Source organism: Ostrinia furnacalis, unplaced genomic scaffold (genome assembly GCF_004193835.3).
Source record: "Ostrinia furnacalis isolate ACB-3 unplaced genomic scaffold, ASM419383v2 OfSCF0629, whole genome shotgun sequence".
Taxonomy (NCBI): domain Eukaryota; kingdom Metazoa; phylum Arthropoda; class Insecta; order Lepidoptera; family Crambidae; genus Ostrinia; species Ostrinia furnacalis.
In genome coordinates this window covers 353409-370743 of record NW_021130868.1, presented here as the reverse complement: position 1 = coordinate 370743, position 17335 = coordinate 353409, and the positions used below count along the sequence as shown (strand labels likewise).

At 37.3% G+C, this 17335-nt stretch overlaps 4 protein-coding genes across 6 annotated transcripts in view; 1 reads left to right on the top strand and 3 right to left on the bottom strand.

The window, feature by feature from the left end:
- Positions 1-699: 699 nt before the first annotated feature.
- LOC114366358 (cuticle protein 21-like) lies at positions 700-2242 on the top strand. Its single transcript, XM_028323220.1, has 2 exons — positions 700-797; positions 1461-2242. The coding sequence occupies exons 1-2, from the start codon at positions 786-788 to the stop codon at positions 2109-2111; spliced, it is 663 nt and encodes a 220-aa protein (XP_028179021.1). The 5' UTR covers positions 700-785; the 3' UTR covers positions 2112-2242.
- A 3179-nt stretch (positions 2243-5421) lies between these two features.
- On the bottom strand, positions 5422-6616 carry LOC114366360 (larval/pupal rigid cuticle protein 66-like). Its single transcript, XM_028323221.1, has 2 exons — positions 6543-6616; positions 5422-6049 (listed from the first exon to the last, which is right to left on the bottom strand). Exons 1-2 carry the CDS (start codon positions 6552-6554, stop codon positions 5519-5521), a joined length of 543 nt encoding a protein of 180 aa, XP_028179022.1. The 5' UTR covers positions 6555-6616; the 3' UTR covers positions 5422-5518.
- A 189-nt stretch (positions 6617-6805) lies between these two features.
- LOC114366357 (tubulin polyglutamylase complex subunit 2) lies at positions 6806-7729 on the bottom strand. The gene is given in 2 exon segments (XM_028323219.1): positions 6806-7141; positions 7143-7729. Coding segments are annotated over 2 exon segments (774 nt in total). The 3' UTR covers positions 6806-6954.
- A 4476-nt stretch (positions 7730-12205) lies between these two features.
- Positions 12206-17335, bottom strand: part of LOC114366356 (Chronologically inappropriate morphogenesis) — a 61871-nt gene continuing 56741 nt past the window's right edge. For all 3 annotated transcript variants that reach the window (XM_028323218.1, XM_028323216.1, XM_028323217.1), the window contains exon 7: positions 12206-16771. In XM_028323218.1, coding sequence (XP_028179019.1) covers positions 16551-16771 — 221 coding nt within the window. In that variant the 3' untranslated portion in view covers positions 12206-16550. The remainder of the gene's footprint in view (positions 16772-17335) is intronic.

Below are 17335 nucleotides of genomic sequence, written 5' to 3'. Positions count from 1 at the left end.
CCTACGGCTAGCTGATAACCGTAGGCGGTTTTCTACTGGAAAATAAGCAAGTGTAGAAGTCTCTCAACCTTAACTTTAAGCTCCGGATGTTATTTTCATGTTGTATAGAGAGAGCGAGGTCCCAGCTCTTAATTTGAGTAAATTATACTTTATCTACAAATATTGTTTCCAGTGCGATGTACGCTGTGAAGTAAAATAAAAATGCAGAGCCTATTAAACAAGATTTCATGAGCTTCAGCTACGCATAATGACGTGTAGTTATAATTATGAGGAGAGTCTCACAACTAATTTTAGTAATTTTAGAGGCGTCTCCTAAAGTCTCACAACGAATTTTAGAGGCATCCCCTTAAACCCGGATCACATCCATGTGACATGGACTGCAGCAGACAATCGTTCGTTCGTTCGTTTTAGTCAAAGAACGTCCAATGCTGGACAAAGGCCTCCTCCAAGATTTTCCACAATGCACGGTCCTGCGCTCCTATTAAGTGGACCGACTATCTGGTAAAGGTCGCGTGAAGAGCCTGCAGACAATATTTTATTCCAAAAGCGCCAAGAACTCTCAAATGAACTGAATGTACCTACACAAATTTCCCATAACGCTTCATACCTAATTGCCTGTCACACGCGAGCTCTTTCTTTAGATCATCGAACGGCCTTGCGTCCGCGTCCGTATGCTTTGACGCGTAAAGATCAACCGGCCACGCCTGCGCGTACGCAACTTCATATATAAACTCCCGGCTTCGTCTATCCGTACTCATTTCCCGAGACACCTCTAGTCCCTCACAATGGCCGCTAAGGTGATCTATTTTATTTTTGTGATTTGTGAATTTAATTTAAAATAGTGCTCTCGTTTTGTGTTAATGTTGGATTTTTTAATTTGCGAAATATTTTTTTTATTTTTGCTAGAATTTATTCAAAGCTCCATAATTTTTGCCGAGTCAAGTCAAGTTACTAAAAGTGTTTTCAATAGGTATTAATGAAATAAAAGTTTCTAAAGAAAATAAATTATAACATAATTGTGAATCAACTTAACATTTACAACTACTTAGTTTGTTGAATATTTTGCCTACGTGTAAACTGAAACATTTATTTAGACAATTAAATTAAAAATTAAATACTTAAAGAAAAACAAAACAAATATAATTTCAAAACTATCAAAGTTCGCCTAATCTTTATACCTCGTACTTGAATAATTATTTACTAGATAGTTTTGTTAGATAGATCAAAGTTTGATTCAAGTAGGTAATTTACGTGCATCAGGACTTCAGGACAATTACCCTCCGCGCTGGAAAGTTTTACATACGCTACGATAGCCTACGATATGAGGCACTGAAAATGTTTCCAGTTAGCAAATAAATCTTTGACCGTCACGGGCAAAAATTTTCTGCGTACCTTTAGATATCAAATGGGCAATTTGTAAGTACTCTACAATTAGTTAATATGTCTTTTTGTTGTTTCAGTTTGTCGTAGTGCTCGCCGCGTTGGTGGCCGCGTGCCAGGCGTCCGTGGTGCCCCTTGCGCGAGCAGACGCCGACTACACCAGCTTTGCGTACGACGTGGCCGACCCCAACACCGGCGACTACAAGAGCCAGGTGGAGACGCGCGTGGGCGGCACCGTGGCCGGCCAGTACTCGCTGCTGGACGCCGACGGCACCAAGCGCACCGTGGACTACACCGCCGACGACGTCAACGGCTTCAACGCCGTCGTGCGTAAAGACCCCGCTGTGGTTGCTGCCCCGGTGGTCGCCGCCGCCCCTGTGGTTGCTTCCGCGCCTGTGGTTGCCTCCGCTCCCGTGGTCGCCTCCGCCCCTGCCGTCGTCGCCGCGCGCACCGTAGCTTCTCCCGCTGTCTACGCCGCGTCCGTGCCCTCAGTCTACGCCGCTCACAGCGTCGCTGCTCCCGCGGTCTACGCTGCGTCCGCTCCCGTTGTCGCTGCCCGCGCGGTCGCCGCCCCTGCTGTATACGCCCGCACCGTCGCCGCCCCAGCGGTGTACTCTGCCCCAGTCTACAACTACAACACGGTCGCAGCCCCAGCGGTCTACTCCGCTCGTGTAGCCTCTCCCTACGCCGCCTACTCCACCTACTCCGCCGCCCCCGTCTCATACTGGTAAACCTCCGATAGCCTTGCCTCAAGGCTTTAGCGACATACCATAAGTGTTCCGATCTTCGAATTGTAAATAGGTAATTGTTACTTGTTTGTACAGACAGTATGTAATACAATAAAGTCACTTAAAATATTGTACATCTTACTTTTATTGAATGCCCTTAGGATTAACACATTACCTTTCATTCTATGGTAAATATGGAATGCAACTCAGTAATATTAGTCGTAGTTGTTATAGGCGGATACATGTTACACCCACAAACACAAGTGATCTTGTTAGCATTGCCATTTATGGAATGAAGAAATAATGAAGGCACAACATTGAACTAGAACCTACTCTACTACAACTACTAGGAAAATCAATGACCAATAATTATTACCTACCTCGTATCATAAGTTCTCCAAACTTTTTTTTAAAGTTATGTGCCAAATCTAAACACTTAACTACTATTAACACTGCAGTACACGCGCCCCTTTTTTTACACGAATACACGCGCGGCCTACTCTGGTAAGCCAATTTAAAATCACTGTAAATCAGTTTATAAGCAATTTATGAATAGAATTACTATGTAAATGATAAAGGTGTTTATTATAGTTATTTTATAATCAAAGTTTCTTTATATAACTATTTGGGATCAAACATTATAAACAGCCTAGAGGCCTATGTTCAGCAGTGGACGTCCTGTGGCTGAAATGATGATGATGATGATGATTATAAACAGATTTAAAAGTTGTAAATTTTTTGGACCAAAATTGCACTCTGAGACCAATGTTAACAAAAAAAAAATTACTGAAAAAATATGATTAGTTTTTTATCTGTCATAGTATTCATGACTTTCTACTGCCTGGTACATGGTGTAAGTCCATTTGTTACAAGTCTTTCATAATTTTTTTGTCGAGTGATTTCGGGCTTTTGAGTAGACCCGCAGTTTTGACGGCCAATTTTAGAAAAGTGCGCAGACTCTAGCGACTGAAGCTTTACTGGCTTACTGAAAAATTTAGTAAACGAGGCTTTCCTGGAATGCCAGCTCTCTGGCGCAAGTTTTCATAAAGTTATAGCGAAAAATGTTACCCTGGTCTACTATAGTAGTCCGCGCGTGTACTCTAGTGTTAACTCTTATAATCATGTAGTCCAATAAACAATAATTGTTTATTGAAGTTTTGATGATCTTAAACGTATTTAATTAGGCCTATTACACTAGACCTTGACTACATTTACCTATATTAGGAACAAAAAAATAATTACTTTATGCCATATTAAATTTTGATGTAACGATACCCGCGATGATTAGACACAGTAAATTCGATAACTTGGATTCGCTACTTCTCCAACTACCTAATGTTAGTGAGCGAGCTTATTTGAGTTTCTGTACGATTAATTTTTAACGATATTATATTTTTAGTGCATTTAAAGTACAATTCGTTACGTTATTATTCTAAAATAGTAGAGGAGATGCTTTTTCTCAGCAGTGGAACAATTTACCAAAATCAAAAAGCTTTTATTCAGTCCTAGCTTTCCGCCCGCGGCTTCGCCCGCGTGGAATTTTGTCTGTCACAGAAAAACTTTATCGCGCGCGTCCCTGTTTCAAAAACCGGGATTAAAACTATCCTATGTCCTTTCTCGGGACTCAAACTATCTCTATGCCAAATTTCTTCAAAATTGGTTTAGTGGTTTTGGCGTGAAAGAGAGACAGAGTTACTTTCGCAATTATAATATACTCAACATCAAATAAACCGCACCTTCCGCGACGCGAACTTTAGCGATTTTCTTCTGACATAATCATGGTGCCCCAACAATATTGGTGTTATTTGAAAGCCCAATAAATATCCTTTAAGAAAAACACATTTAATTTCTTAATAAATTATTAACATATACCATAAATAGTTATTTAATTTTTAGCGTTAAGAGTCGCATCTCAAACTTACATTTATAATTTTCAAAATATACCATAAATGTGACTTGAAAAAATACCTCACTTTGGGACCACCTATGGGATCAATTAGACCAATTTTTATGGTTATAAAACCAAATAATGATCTCACGTGTCCTCTTTAACAGATGGATAGCAATTAAACCCAACTTAACAGTTTTATAGCCACGAAAGTTGGCTCTAGCGTAACTACCTATTTTTTGAAGAAGTGACTCTGGATCCTTCTAAAGACACATTTTTGGGGTAAAAACCTTTCCATTAATGAAATGAAGGTTAGAACTAGGATTTTAAATGGTACCAATATTGGTGGGAAGTGGGGATGTATACGTTTGAAAATGCTTGTCGCGAGAGGTGCGATTTATTTGACGTCGAGTGTATTAGTATAGATATAGATTAAGGCTATTTCCAGGACTCTTGTACAAGTCCTAAATATAGCTTGCCCTGCTATGTAACACCATTAGCTATTACTACGAAAAAGAGTCGAGATTTTATTTTCTGCTAATTGATTGACATGAAAAGTTTACTTACTAATCCTTAAAATAGAACATTTTAGAATGAATAGTCGAGGGACACTAAGCGGCGTAAAGTGTATTGCTATAATAGTAGATCACTATACAAATAGGTATCTTACCGGCAGACATAATAATATCCTTTTGCTCAAAATAGTTACTCCATATTTATGCACAGCCTCATTGCGGTGCCATTTAAATAGTCCTTGAACGTTTTTTATACCCTCGTCAGGATTGTGGTTACATCCGCTGGGACGAATGATTTGGCAGTCAAAATAGTTTGATATTGTTGAAGGTAATTTGAATAAATAATCCTTAATACTTGAAACCATTAAATTTAATTAATTTGTAATTTAAACGTTTGTGATATGAATATTTGGCTATTAACTCTATAAAAGATAGTATTATTTTTTGGCTATAACGACCGAGATATAATGTATATGTAACACTATACGGTCAATGTACACGGTCTTATCGCTAGAAAGTAATCTCTTCTAGACGACTTATTTAATTTTTCGAGAATTTTACATAAGTATTTTGTTAATAGGTATGTCCTAAACTCCACTATACATAGGCACGTCTTAAATTCAAGTAGACATTTAATTGATAAATCTAGACTGGGTTATTTCTTCCTAAATACCTTCGTTTAATACAAATGGCTAGATGTAGAGTACAGCTCTATCAATAATGCTCTATTTGATATCTACTTGTATCAATGGAAAAAAATAGGTGTCAAATCGTGTAATTTATCACCACGTTCATTGCCTTTTGTGGTGCAACACCATATTTGATCGAGGGTACTTACAATGAGTTGTAGACCACTAATTAACAATGTGTAAACGTGTGCTATTGATTTGAAGACTTTAAAACAACAAAATACGGTAGTTTCACTTTTATTTTACAAAAGAAATTTATAATTACATAATATTTACAATAAAATATGGAACATGGCCGGAGCTTGCGTTGACGTTAATTTACCAGTAGGTGACGGGGGCTTGGGCGTAGGAGAGGGGAGCGGAGTAGAAAGAGGGAGCGGCAACTACGGGGGAAGAAGCAGCGTAGACGGAGGGAGCAGAAGCAGCGTAGACGGCGGGAGCAGAAGCAGCGTAGACTGAGGGAGCGGCGTAGACGGAAGGAGCGGCGGCGTAGACAGCGGGAGAAGCTACGGTGCGCGCGGCGACTACGGCAGGGGCGGAGGCAACCACAGCAGGGGCGGCGGCAACCACTGGGGCAGCAACCACGGCGGGGTCTTTACGCACGACGGCGTTGAAGCCGTTGACGTCGTCGGCGGTGTAGTCCACGGTGCGCTTGGTGCCGTCGGCGTCCAGCAGCGAGTACTGGCCGGCCACGGTGCCGCCGACGCGCGTCTCCACCTGGCTCTTGTAGTCGCCGGTGTTGGGGTCGGCCACGTCGTACGCGAAGCTGGTGTAGTCGGCGTCTGCTCGCGCAAGGGGCACCACGGACGCCTGGCACGCGGCCACCAACGCGGCGAGCACTACGACAAACTGGAACAACCACAGAGAAAATGAATTATCCGCATTCATCCATAATAATGAAAACACGAATTTATCTAGACATCTAAATGCCCTCTATCACTAAATGCTCTTAATGTATGAATTTAAACAATGGCTATAATGTTTTTAATAAAACATGGCACGATATTATTAAAATACAACAAATGAAATTTGAAATTATTCATTATCGATAGAAACTGAATGTGTTTTATTTTTAGAATAAAAATTTAAACTGCTTTAAAAATCACACATTCAGAACCATAAATTATTATTAATTGTGGGCTCTGAAAAAGTAACTCTATTTGTAATTTATTTAATGTAATTGAATGAATTATGTAGAATCATTAGTTATTAAAAAAAATATTGACAAATAATAAACATTTAACATTAAAAAAATATTCTTTCAATTAATTTTCGAATAAGAATAAGAATAAGAAATTTATTCATAATGTTCGAACATCTCTTCACAAAAATTGTCGCCTACCTTAGCGGCCATTTCGTTATACTTGAGTTAATCCACCCAAAGAATGAATGTATGGCATGAAGGAAGCCGCGTTTATATAGCAACGTCCCGCGCGATTGATATTAAAGTCTTAGCGGTCACTTGACGAACTTGAAAATGGTTCAGCATTATAATCTGCAATAAACCGACTCTACATAGGTACAACCCTATCTGATCTACGCACACAATTCTGAACCCTAACGTAATATCAGAAGGTAAATAATATAAAAGCAACTTACCAGGTATTGTAGAGACGTTGTCAAAAGACTAATGGGAAACTGGTTCGCCATTTATTATCATGCTCCATAACCATGGTTCCGTTTAGCGAAGAAATTCCTGCCATAACTTGTATTGTTGATTTAATTAATTGTATTGTACACTATGGAGATAAGAACTATTGATTAGCTGGCCGAGTTGTATTCTTATGGTGACGCACCGAAGTTTTAAAAATATTTGGGTCAATGTGGTTGAGTCCTGTTTCGCTTGAAACGGCAATCAAGTTTGGTTCTGTTCCTGGCTTTTCGAGCAAATGTGGTGCTAGAAGCAGGAATAACTGCTCAGCCCAGGGTATGAGGGGTNCAGGGGATGAGGGGTAGATTGGCAAACGCAGCTTGCCATCCAGGTAGACCAAGGTGTACCAGGGCCATTCTGAAGTAATGAGTAAAGGAATCTGCCAACCAGCCCCACGCTCCTTCTCTGGTCGCAAGCCACACCGACCAGGAGCCTCCGGTGTAGACCAAGCATACTTTTCCGATGGTTCGACAGCTGTCCAGCTCAAAAACTTTACTTTTAGTATTCAGAACGGGTCTGGGACCAGCGTGTTGCCTTGTCAAAGAGAAGTCTAGCAAATCTTTCAGAGCTGGTGATAAGCAGAGCTCGTTTAGCGCGTTGACTTTGATAGATCCCACTGGCAGTACCTCGTCTGCTGAGTACTTGTAGTGCCAGGTCAGCTGGAAGCCGTCGCTTGAAGCGTAGAAGTTCCTGAGGTCATCAGGGAGCATCGCGGAGTGCCTTTGTTCCCAAGTTGAGAGGGCCACGCGATCGCAGGGAGGCCTTCTTTCAACATTCACATTACAAATCCTTGGATCCGACTCTAGGAGCTTCGTCACACCCAAAGTTATATTCTCGTAAAAGGAATCCTCAGACACTAAATCCACACAGAAACTCATTGCGGAAATTTTGACTATTTATAAATAAGTTTAGGGTTTTTACAAAATTGCAAGTGATTTCGTAATAGGACAAACGGTTGTCATAGGAGACAGTTGCTATGCAGTAATTGCGTCATGTTTCGATAATGTTGCCTGTATCTACTCAATAATTTTATTTTCGAAGAGGTTTTTTCACTTTTTATCACATTTGAAGAGCGACTTATAAAAGGACTTTCCTATTTCAATTTGAAAAATATATTTTTTAGTACCGTAATTACAAAGAAACTTATCGTTTTCATGTGTTATATGAAAATTTAATAACAATCCTGTCTACATTACCAATCTACGTGTATTCTGACCCCCATGAAGCAAAATGAAATGAATAATTAACATACAAAAGGTGCTAAATTAGGTGCGCAAACCTTTTAATAAACTGCCTTGACTTTTGTTATTAGTTCCTTCCTCATAAATATACATAATAAATTGTCATCTGCGAGTCGATACTAGGTATTCGTTATAACCAAGCGCCTAAGCCAAATTCACTAAAACAGATCCCAAATAATTGGTTTTGCTCGTACAAGACGTTTTTAATCCTATCCTACTTGTCTCCCTTGTTATTAGTGCTTAACACTTTTGTATTACATAATCCTTAAATTAATCGTTGTTTTTAGGGTTCCTTACAATAGTTCCGTACCTCAAAAGAAAAAAACCAAGCCCCATTTCTGCCAATGTCGAGTGGTTTCTTTGATATAATGTACCAATACGAGAAAACTATGCAATACTCATTAATATACCTACCTACTGTGATAGATCATAGGTGCTTTAGTTCTATTGCTTTTCGTCGGTTCCATGAAGATATGCCCGTAAGCAGGTTTTAAGACGCCATCGGGCGCAAAGCGAACCTCGATGCGTCTGAAATTCGAAGTGTTTCAATTTTTTCATTTATTGATCACTTCACTGCACTTTAAAACACAAAATAACACCAGATTTGTACACTAAAGTCCATTAAATAATAAATGAAAACCATTGAAACAGAATAAGCATGGTCGTTCGTTCAACTACCCTCCGTATATGTGTGATAAATTGTTTACATTGACATCTAAGTTAACTACCTACCTGTCAGTTATATAAAAGTAGAGGAGGAAAAAAAGGAGAACAAAAGTAAATAAAACGACGGGCATATTTTAGCAACATTTTTTTATTAATTTAAGAATTCCACAATGGAACAAATTTCTTCAATATAATCTAGACCTAGGTCAGATTGTAGGTATGTGTGTGGAATCAGACACTGTTTGCTTTCACTGTACATATATAGACAATTATACACCTGTACTTATTTAAAATACATTAGGACAAAACAATATTTGCATATCTACTACTGTATATTATTTTTTTTCAGTCTGGATACACGAATTTCAAGAAGTGTAATAAGTAAGATTGTCCAAATTATGCTCTCTGTCCCTGTACATCATATGAAAATACGGTAGACATGAATTTAGATAAATCTTATTCTAGATAACATTCAAAAATATAACTATAGTTCTATTGTAGATATTGTTATATTTAATTTATTTAGTAGGTATATCTATTAGACATTATACAAGCTTACTTATTGAAGAATGTAATTGTATGCTCAACGTATTCCCTTTTCTAAGGTTAGCGGCAATAGTGTGTTAAAAACATTGCTAGTTAGTCTTGTTAGGCGTTCAAACTGAGAACTCTACATTGGCAGTCCAAAAGACGTTCTACTCATGGCGTGTATCCAAATTGAAAAAAGATTGAATTAGCATCAGAGATTTGGTCTCAGAAATACCTAATGAAGACTATCAAAGTGGTGGAGACGTAGTTATCTTCAATTATATTATGTAAAGATAGAAAGTCAAATCGTTTGACCGAAAATATCTCTTCAATAGGTAAAAGTGACATAATCTCCGATGTCGCATGTTCCCAATACCTGAAGCAAACGTAACGACACTACACATAACTAACAAAATACGCAAAAATGTTTTACCACACTAAAAAATTCGCTAATCAGGTAAATTATTACCGTTACAATTAATTTTACGCACAAACCAATTCGCTAATACCTGGGCCTAAACCTCGCCCTGTTAATTCGTATGAGATTAAGTAAGGTCTCGTGGCCCATCGCAAAAACTAAAGCATTCGCATTGTGGTTAAACCATTAGCCAAACATTAAATCCAGCGGACCAGATATCTGCCATTTTACATTTAATAAGTGTATATGTACATTCAACCCGCGACATTCATCTAAACCACGCTACTAGTCCTATATGGTACAAAAAAAAGAAGTCAACTAATAAATATCTAATGTAAAATCACAAGTAGTGCTATTCTTACTGTTAAGGAATTTATATTTTTTTTTCCATATATAAAAAAGTCGCTTAAAAAAATCACAGACAATCACCTTTTCTTTTACAGACATAGACCGACACCGAACCGATCGAATTATTTCTTATAAGCATTACCTTGCTACGTACAAAACCCTATTTACTTAGTTTTACAACCGACCTGGTTTATACAATCTTATACTTTATCCAGTATATACCAATGTTTCCGCGTACTCAGGTGTCCACCGTTCGAATCTAGCACTGGCCATGAAAAATATAGGATTACATACAGAAATATAATAACCATATACGTAATACATTATCATTATACATACAACCTGAAATTTGACTGCTGTAAACGTTACTGCGTTTAAGATTTCACCTTATTATTGTAGTAAATATTTGATTTTATTAATTTCTAGCTTCCCAAAAATACATTTTTATTGATTTACAGTTTAACTTTTATCGTACAGCAGTCAAATTCAGAGCTCTACCACCTCACACTGCGGGCTGTCGTACATAATACAAAGAACAATACTTAAATCCACTCAATTTTGTACTATTCTCGAATAACCTACACTAAATTAAATTTTACTGATGCCCCAAAAAATACGATTTTGGCAACAATAAAAACCGATATTATTTTTTAATTAATTTGTACTGGCAGTAACTCTTTAAGACTTCAGAAATTTGTACTTTAGTTCTTGTATAGAGTGCTCGTTGTTTTTTTATTCTTTTAGTGACGTTTACCTACATTTCGTTACCGTGTAACACACAAAGATGACACCAAGACATTTAAGTGACATCGAGACTTACCCCATTCGAACTTATGACATGAATTTAAGGATAAACATTTTTTTATTTCATGAAACAATGTTTTATTTACAGTCATGAAATGACCATGTACGCGTGGACGCCACCCTGACTACCTTTCAAACATCAATATACATAATAATTTTATACCTACATGTCCATCATGAGAATCGGCCACCGCAGCGCGCGGGAGTCGATTCTACCTACGTTCCGAAACTAACCTGTCTATACCAAACAATCCAAGTACTTCGTGAAATTACTCTAGTGATCAGGAAGTGAGCATAAAATTACCATTTTAATTTTACTTACATAACATTAAACGCGAGAGAACATTTATATTTTTTTTTTCAATATCAAATTCGTAAAGATGAGCCGACCGGGTGTTGTTGTCGGCCCCTTCGCTAGTGCATCCTTAAAATATAAAAACATCCAATGATTACTTAAATATTTCCTGTCCAGTTAAGTGCAACTATTTTATGAATATTAGGTACTTAAATGTCAATTCCTTAAATAATGTACTTAAATATTTAATAATAAACATTAAACACGATGGACGGGTGTAACTTGTCAAAGACTGAAAAAAATAAAAGAAAAGGAAATAAAAGGAAACAAAAATAACGAAAAAAATAAATTTTGTTACAATTTTTTAATTTTTTAAACCTAACAAACAATAATTTTCAATTTTTTTCATCTCCTTAAAACATAGTAACATCTATGAAACACAAAAAGTAACTGGGAAAATGTAATGATAATAAAATTACGAATAAAAAAAATGATTTATACTCCGGGGAGTGAAGGAAGGTACAACTAGATTACTTGAGATGACTTGCGGCCGACCCCCAGAAGATTGTGCTTACGAAATGAGGTACATCGATGAGATTATTAAATCTAACCTAATTAACACTTACTGGCTAAATATTAACTAGGACTATCAACCCGGTGGCTCGTCGTGAGGGCATCTACCCTCAGAGACGCACCAGGCCGAAAGCACTGTCTACCTTGCAGAGATTCAAATGTATGCGATTTATTTATCATTAATAGTATTCCAACTGAATTATTTACAATTCAACAATATACAAGGTTGTTCCACACAACTTTAGGATCAATAAATATATCAGAGTGGAATAACACTCGGAAACATGATACAAAATAAAAAATATAGAGGTATACACATCAATATATTTTTCTCGAAACATTTCAAAATACATCTGCGTGATAGAATTTTAGAAGGGACTAAAGTTGAATCCTGAGGTAGAATATTTGTACTTTAAATTTTTTATTTTTTTTATCTTTTCACAATTTCTCTTAAAAACTTAATTTTATATTTTCATCTTCATATAAAAAATCTATAAGCTTACACTTACAACTAGGTTTACTCCTCGAGGTAGATAGACTTATCCTAAGAGGGCCCCGCATGAGTCTACATTCGTTTTTACTGATTTTAAATGCCCAATGTTATCGACCAGCGAAAAGATATTAATTTTCAACCAATCGAATGTAAAATCTGTACAAGGCCCATGTGACGGCAGAGGGTCACCATACCCGTAACAATCTTTGGCTTTACCATCACGACATTATCGCGATTTATTTACAAATAAAGAAACTAATCTAAACTTAACTAACACAAAAGAGCTTATCGACTGACGACCCAGTGGTAACGAGACTAGCAAACTAGTCCAATATCAGTACCTCTATCATGAACAACTTTCGTCTTCGTATCGTTTGCGTATTCGACAGAATTCGATACTCAACCTTCGAATTCAACGATAACGTGACAATTTTGATTCTCAAAATGTTTCGTGCAACCATTTCTCGTACTAAGTTCACTTTATGACACCTTCACAAGGGCGCTGTTGTAGTTTTCGTACTAAATCTTTTGATGGCGATTCGAATACGCAAACGATTCGAACTCGAAAGTTTTTCGTGCTAGCCGTACAGGTCGCATTACGTCCAATTTAATCACCAACATTGGATACTTTACTGTGATGTTTGACCAAATGTTGGATCAAGATGCTTATCGTATACCAGCGTAAACACTTCACTTTTGTCCAACCTTTGCTTTCCAACAGGGTTACAGCAACAAAACTAAGGGAAATCGGCCCAAGTCTTAAAACGGGGGGATTGCAATACACCGACTAAACGTGATTTACTTATCACACCAAATACAACATTACGACTATTAGGGAACACTTACTTGTCCACTAATTAGCTTTAACAATGCATCAACTTAATTTACACGTGTTATATGCAAATACCTATATCAAGGTATACGAAACATTTTTACATTAGGTAAAGTGAAATTTCCTTCAAAAACAAAACTACACAAATAAAGAATTGACGCGTGATAGTGTAATCTAAAGTTTGTACCTTATCATTTTAGATAAAAGCAAATCCAATTGATTTCAAGCCCCTAACGATCACTCATAATCGTAACTTATACCCATGGTCTTACTAACCGAAAGAAAATAATAAAAAGCTTAAAACATGATGCATTAATGCAATTCTCTTTTACGTATCACAAAAAACATTAAATGTCGAAAAGAAATCACAACTATGAATTTTTAATTCATAAGAAAAAAAAACGAAAGGACAAAAATAGTTTTTGTTTCCAATAATAATAAAACATAAATGTTAACAAATTTTCGTTCGAAATAGCAAAACATTGTCTTAACAATAATATACACTTACCGAAAAAAATCCAATAATATGAAGAAGTAATGATTTTTATACAATAAATTATACTCGGCCAAATACAAAAGTAGTTTAGTGCTGTGTATAGCCGAGCTACTGACCGATCGTTTCCGTTTGACACTTCGCTCGAATGCCTATAATTTTGATCGTTTTATACTTTTCACCACTCACACACCCAGGTGTGTTATTCTAAAAGTGCTCGTAATCGGAAACCCAACTCCTTAGGGATGTAACTCAATCCAAACGAACCCAGACGTCACAGACAAACTAACCGTAAATAAAATATGTGCGATAATCTTCAGCAGTACAATAGAAAAATAATCTAAATGCAAACTTATTGAAAAAACTGATTCTTAATGCAAGCCACCCAAGACCCAAATTCGATAACATCAAATTCATTATCACCCTCAACCAAATACACGTGCAATCCATTATAGTATACTAGTAAAATGATTGGCGCATATGAAACCTAGAATAAAGAATCAGTACCTTTTATACAGGGTGAAAATGGAGACCAACTCATGTCCCAAAAATTGTCGTGCTTTAGGTTTATCATCAAAATCATATTAAATGTTTTGGTAACTAAATGTTAGTCAAATCGTAAGATTGCTACAAAATAATAAAACAATCTTATTACAACGACTATAAGGTCTAAAAGACAATTGCCATTTGAGGGACAGTAGGCCGTTGTGATTCACCCAGCGCAAAAATAAAAAAACATCGCAAAATTCTATTTTCAAATTCCAGACAGGACAGCTATGAGTCTGTGAAGTCTCACCAATGCAAACTCCCCGGACCCTCCACCTAGACGAACCAGAAATCAATGCAGATTCACCTTTAATACAGGGTGTCAAGAATAAATTTGCAAAACATAAACAGTGAAATGAGTGCTCTGAATAGTCTTAAAAGTAAATCAACACCTTTGAATTAAAATCATAGGCAAAAAAATATTTTGGTTTGCTTTTTACTCTCCTCGTTGTACAACATACTTCTTCTTTTGTATCAAAGTTGAAAAATTGCTGTATTTATATTCAAAGTGTGTACTTTAAAAAATACATAGGTAAGATTTTTCATTGACTACTCAAAAAAGTCAAGTCTCAAGTCTTCAATTCAGACGTCTGATCTCACTGTTTAAGGTTTTGCTGACCCCTTACACCCTGTATAACTTCTGCGGTAAAAAATATTCGTGAGGACAGAGATTATAGTAAAATATCAGTTGTGTAAATAGAGTAATAGCCTGCTTATTCGATTCTAAAAATATAATATTGACATCTCGAGTAGGTACAATACACTATAGCTTCTCTTCGGTATATTGATATAGCATATAGGACAATACTCAGCATCTTTCGTGTATTCTAAAAACGAGTAAGCTTCAGCCCATCAAAAGATAACTAAAACGCTGTCTTCCAAATGGTACGAGTAACAAAATCTATAGCATTAAAAAAAGTCACTGAGCCTTCATAAAGCATTTCTCATAAAATATATTCAATTGTGTATCCTAAAATATAAATATAATAAATATGAATGCAACCTATTCCTAAATATCAGGAATAACACACACAGTCGCTACATTCACACTTAACAAAAATATAAAATAAATAGTAGATGTGAACTTAAAATTGAGGTTATTTGGCACTGTCCCGTCGTCGAAGGCGGGGCCCGCACAACATTATAATACTCGCGGCCCCCGGCCCTTATTAAACTATTATTTTCTTTAAAATCTCAACTGGTTGCACTTCAATGACTAGGAATATAGAAGTAGTAAGTGGCCTTCATCTAAATGTACTATGAAATAAAACATCAAAACGGAATGTTAAAATCGACACCATCCCATAGAAACATATAATTATTTGGTCTCAATAGTAACATTCGCGCAGGCGAGCCTGGAGCGAACGACTGAAATGGATTGAAACACCATTCATGCATCACACCTTACATGCACATTTTATAACGTTTCTTTACCTAACTACTTATGTATCTAGGGCAAATTGTACTTTGTACAAAACGAAAACCTTTCAAATTCACTGTACAGTAAAAAACTGCAGAAACCCTACATTCGTATGTCCCGCACGTTTTACCTTCTCCTTAAAACGACAAAGTGGCAAAATAAAATAAAAGATATATCTTTAAGTATAAAGCCCGTTTCCTATTGTATCACAGTTGTGTCAGAATAAAATATGCAACTTAAACCTGGTACATAATCTATTGTCATACGAGTATAGTGTAGTGTAATATGAATGTAAAATAATATAATATAATCAATAAAAACTGAGGTAGTTTTGCCACAATGTAACTTTAAATCATGTTTCAACCTAGGCCACGGCGATTTACAACATTCTCCTATTATTTACATACACTTAGCCTATGACCATCAGTCTCAACATCATCTATAAGATTCCCTAGCTCAGGTAATATAATATAAGCTATGTCGTACTCGACCGAGAGCTCAAAATAAATCGTCTACAAAGGTAACTTCATCTCACAGTCATCCGGACATATACTAGGACATTCGCAAACAAATCAAGGTACTCCAACGCAACGGGTGCAGACGCAAGGTACAATATTTTTGAAACACGGTACCGAACGGAGACGACCTCTGAGCGACCGTCCGAAGTCACACTCGAAATATTAAATTAAGTAACAATTATCGCACAATTTCAAAAACCTTAAAAAATCTTAAGATCAATTTTGAGGTAGATCATTGATTACATAATATGCATCGACGAGGTATTTTATTGTACGCGCTTCGAGACGCGGCGCGCTGGGCCCGGGTACACCGTGCCGCCGCGTCACACGCGCTATGCAACAATACCGCACAAAATTCCAAAGTTAATTAAAAATTCAATTCGAAATTCGCATTCAGTTGTCATAAAGATGTTTTCTAATCAGGCGTCTCAAACTGTCCGGGCGTCAGTTGCATGCGGGTGCGACGCGTTGGCTGACCGCGTTAAAGATGTAACGTCAGCGATCCCGGGCGGCCGGCGGCGCGCTTACTGCGTGTGGTTGGGCAGCGGGCCCTGCGGCAGGTGCGGCGTGACCTGGTGGCGGTGCTCGCGCGCGATGTGGCGGCGCACGGTGTTGTTGCGCGTGAACGTGCGGCTGCAGTGCGGGCAGGGCACGCGGATGCCCTGGTGCCGCTGCCTGATGTGCGCGCGGAGGTTTGTCTCGTAACCGTACAGCCGCTCGCAATATGGACACTTCAGTTTTTTACCTGGAAAATGTATGAAAGAAGTTATAGGACGTGTTAATCAGACTACTATTTCAAAACACCATAGTTCGCTTCGCTCCATAGATCATCATCATCATCAGATTATTTAGTCTTCAGCTCTACTACTGGAACACGAGCCTCGAATCTCCTATCAAGTACTATTTAACACCGGGAGAAAGAAAGGAAAAATAAACAAACATTATGAAAGTGACTTTTGTTACGTGTTCTTCCGTTTTATTGTGTCTACTACTTTGTTACATGGTAATACTACATTGTTACATGTTAATACTAGATTGTATTATGTAAATACCATATTTGTATTATTTTCATAACAAAGACGACTTTATCTGCTTGTGTATTAAAATAACTCTATCGCGATAATATGGTACTGTACTAAGATTTACTAGAGCTAAGTCTTCTCAGAATTTCCAATGTACCCAACATTTATTTCGATTGTTAGGTGTCAAACCAGTGCGAGGTGATGTAGGATCAAAAATCAAGATCTGTCTTTACATTACTGTTGCAAAATCGTACTTGACAACAACAATGCCACAGTGTCTAGCAATT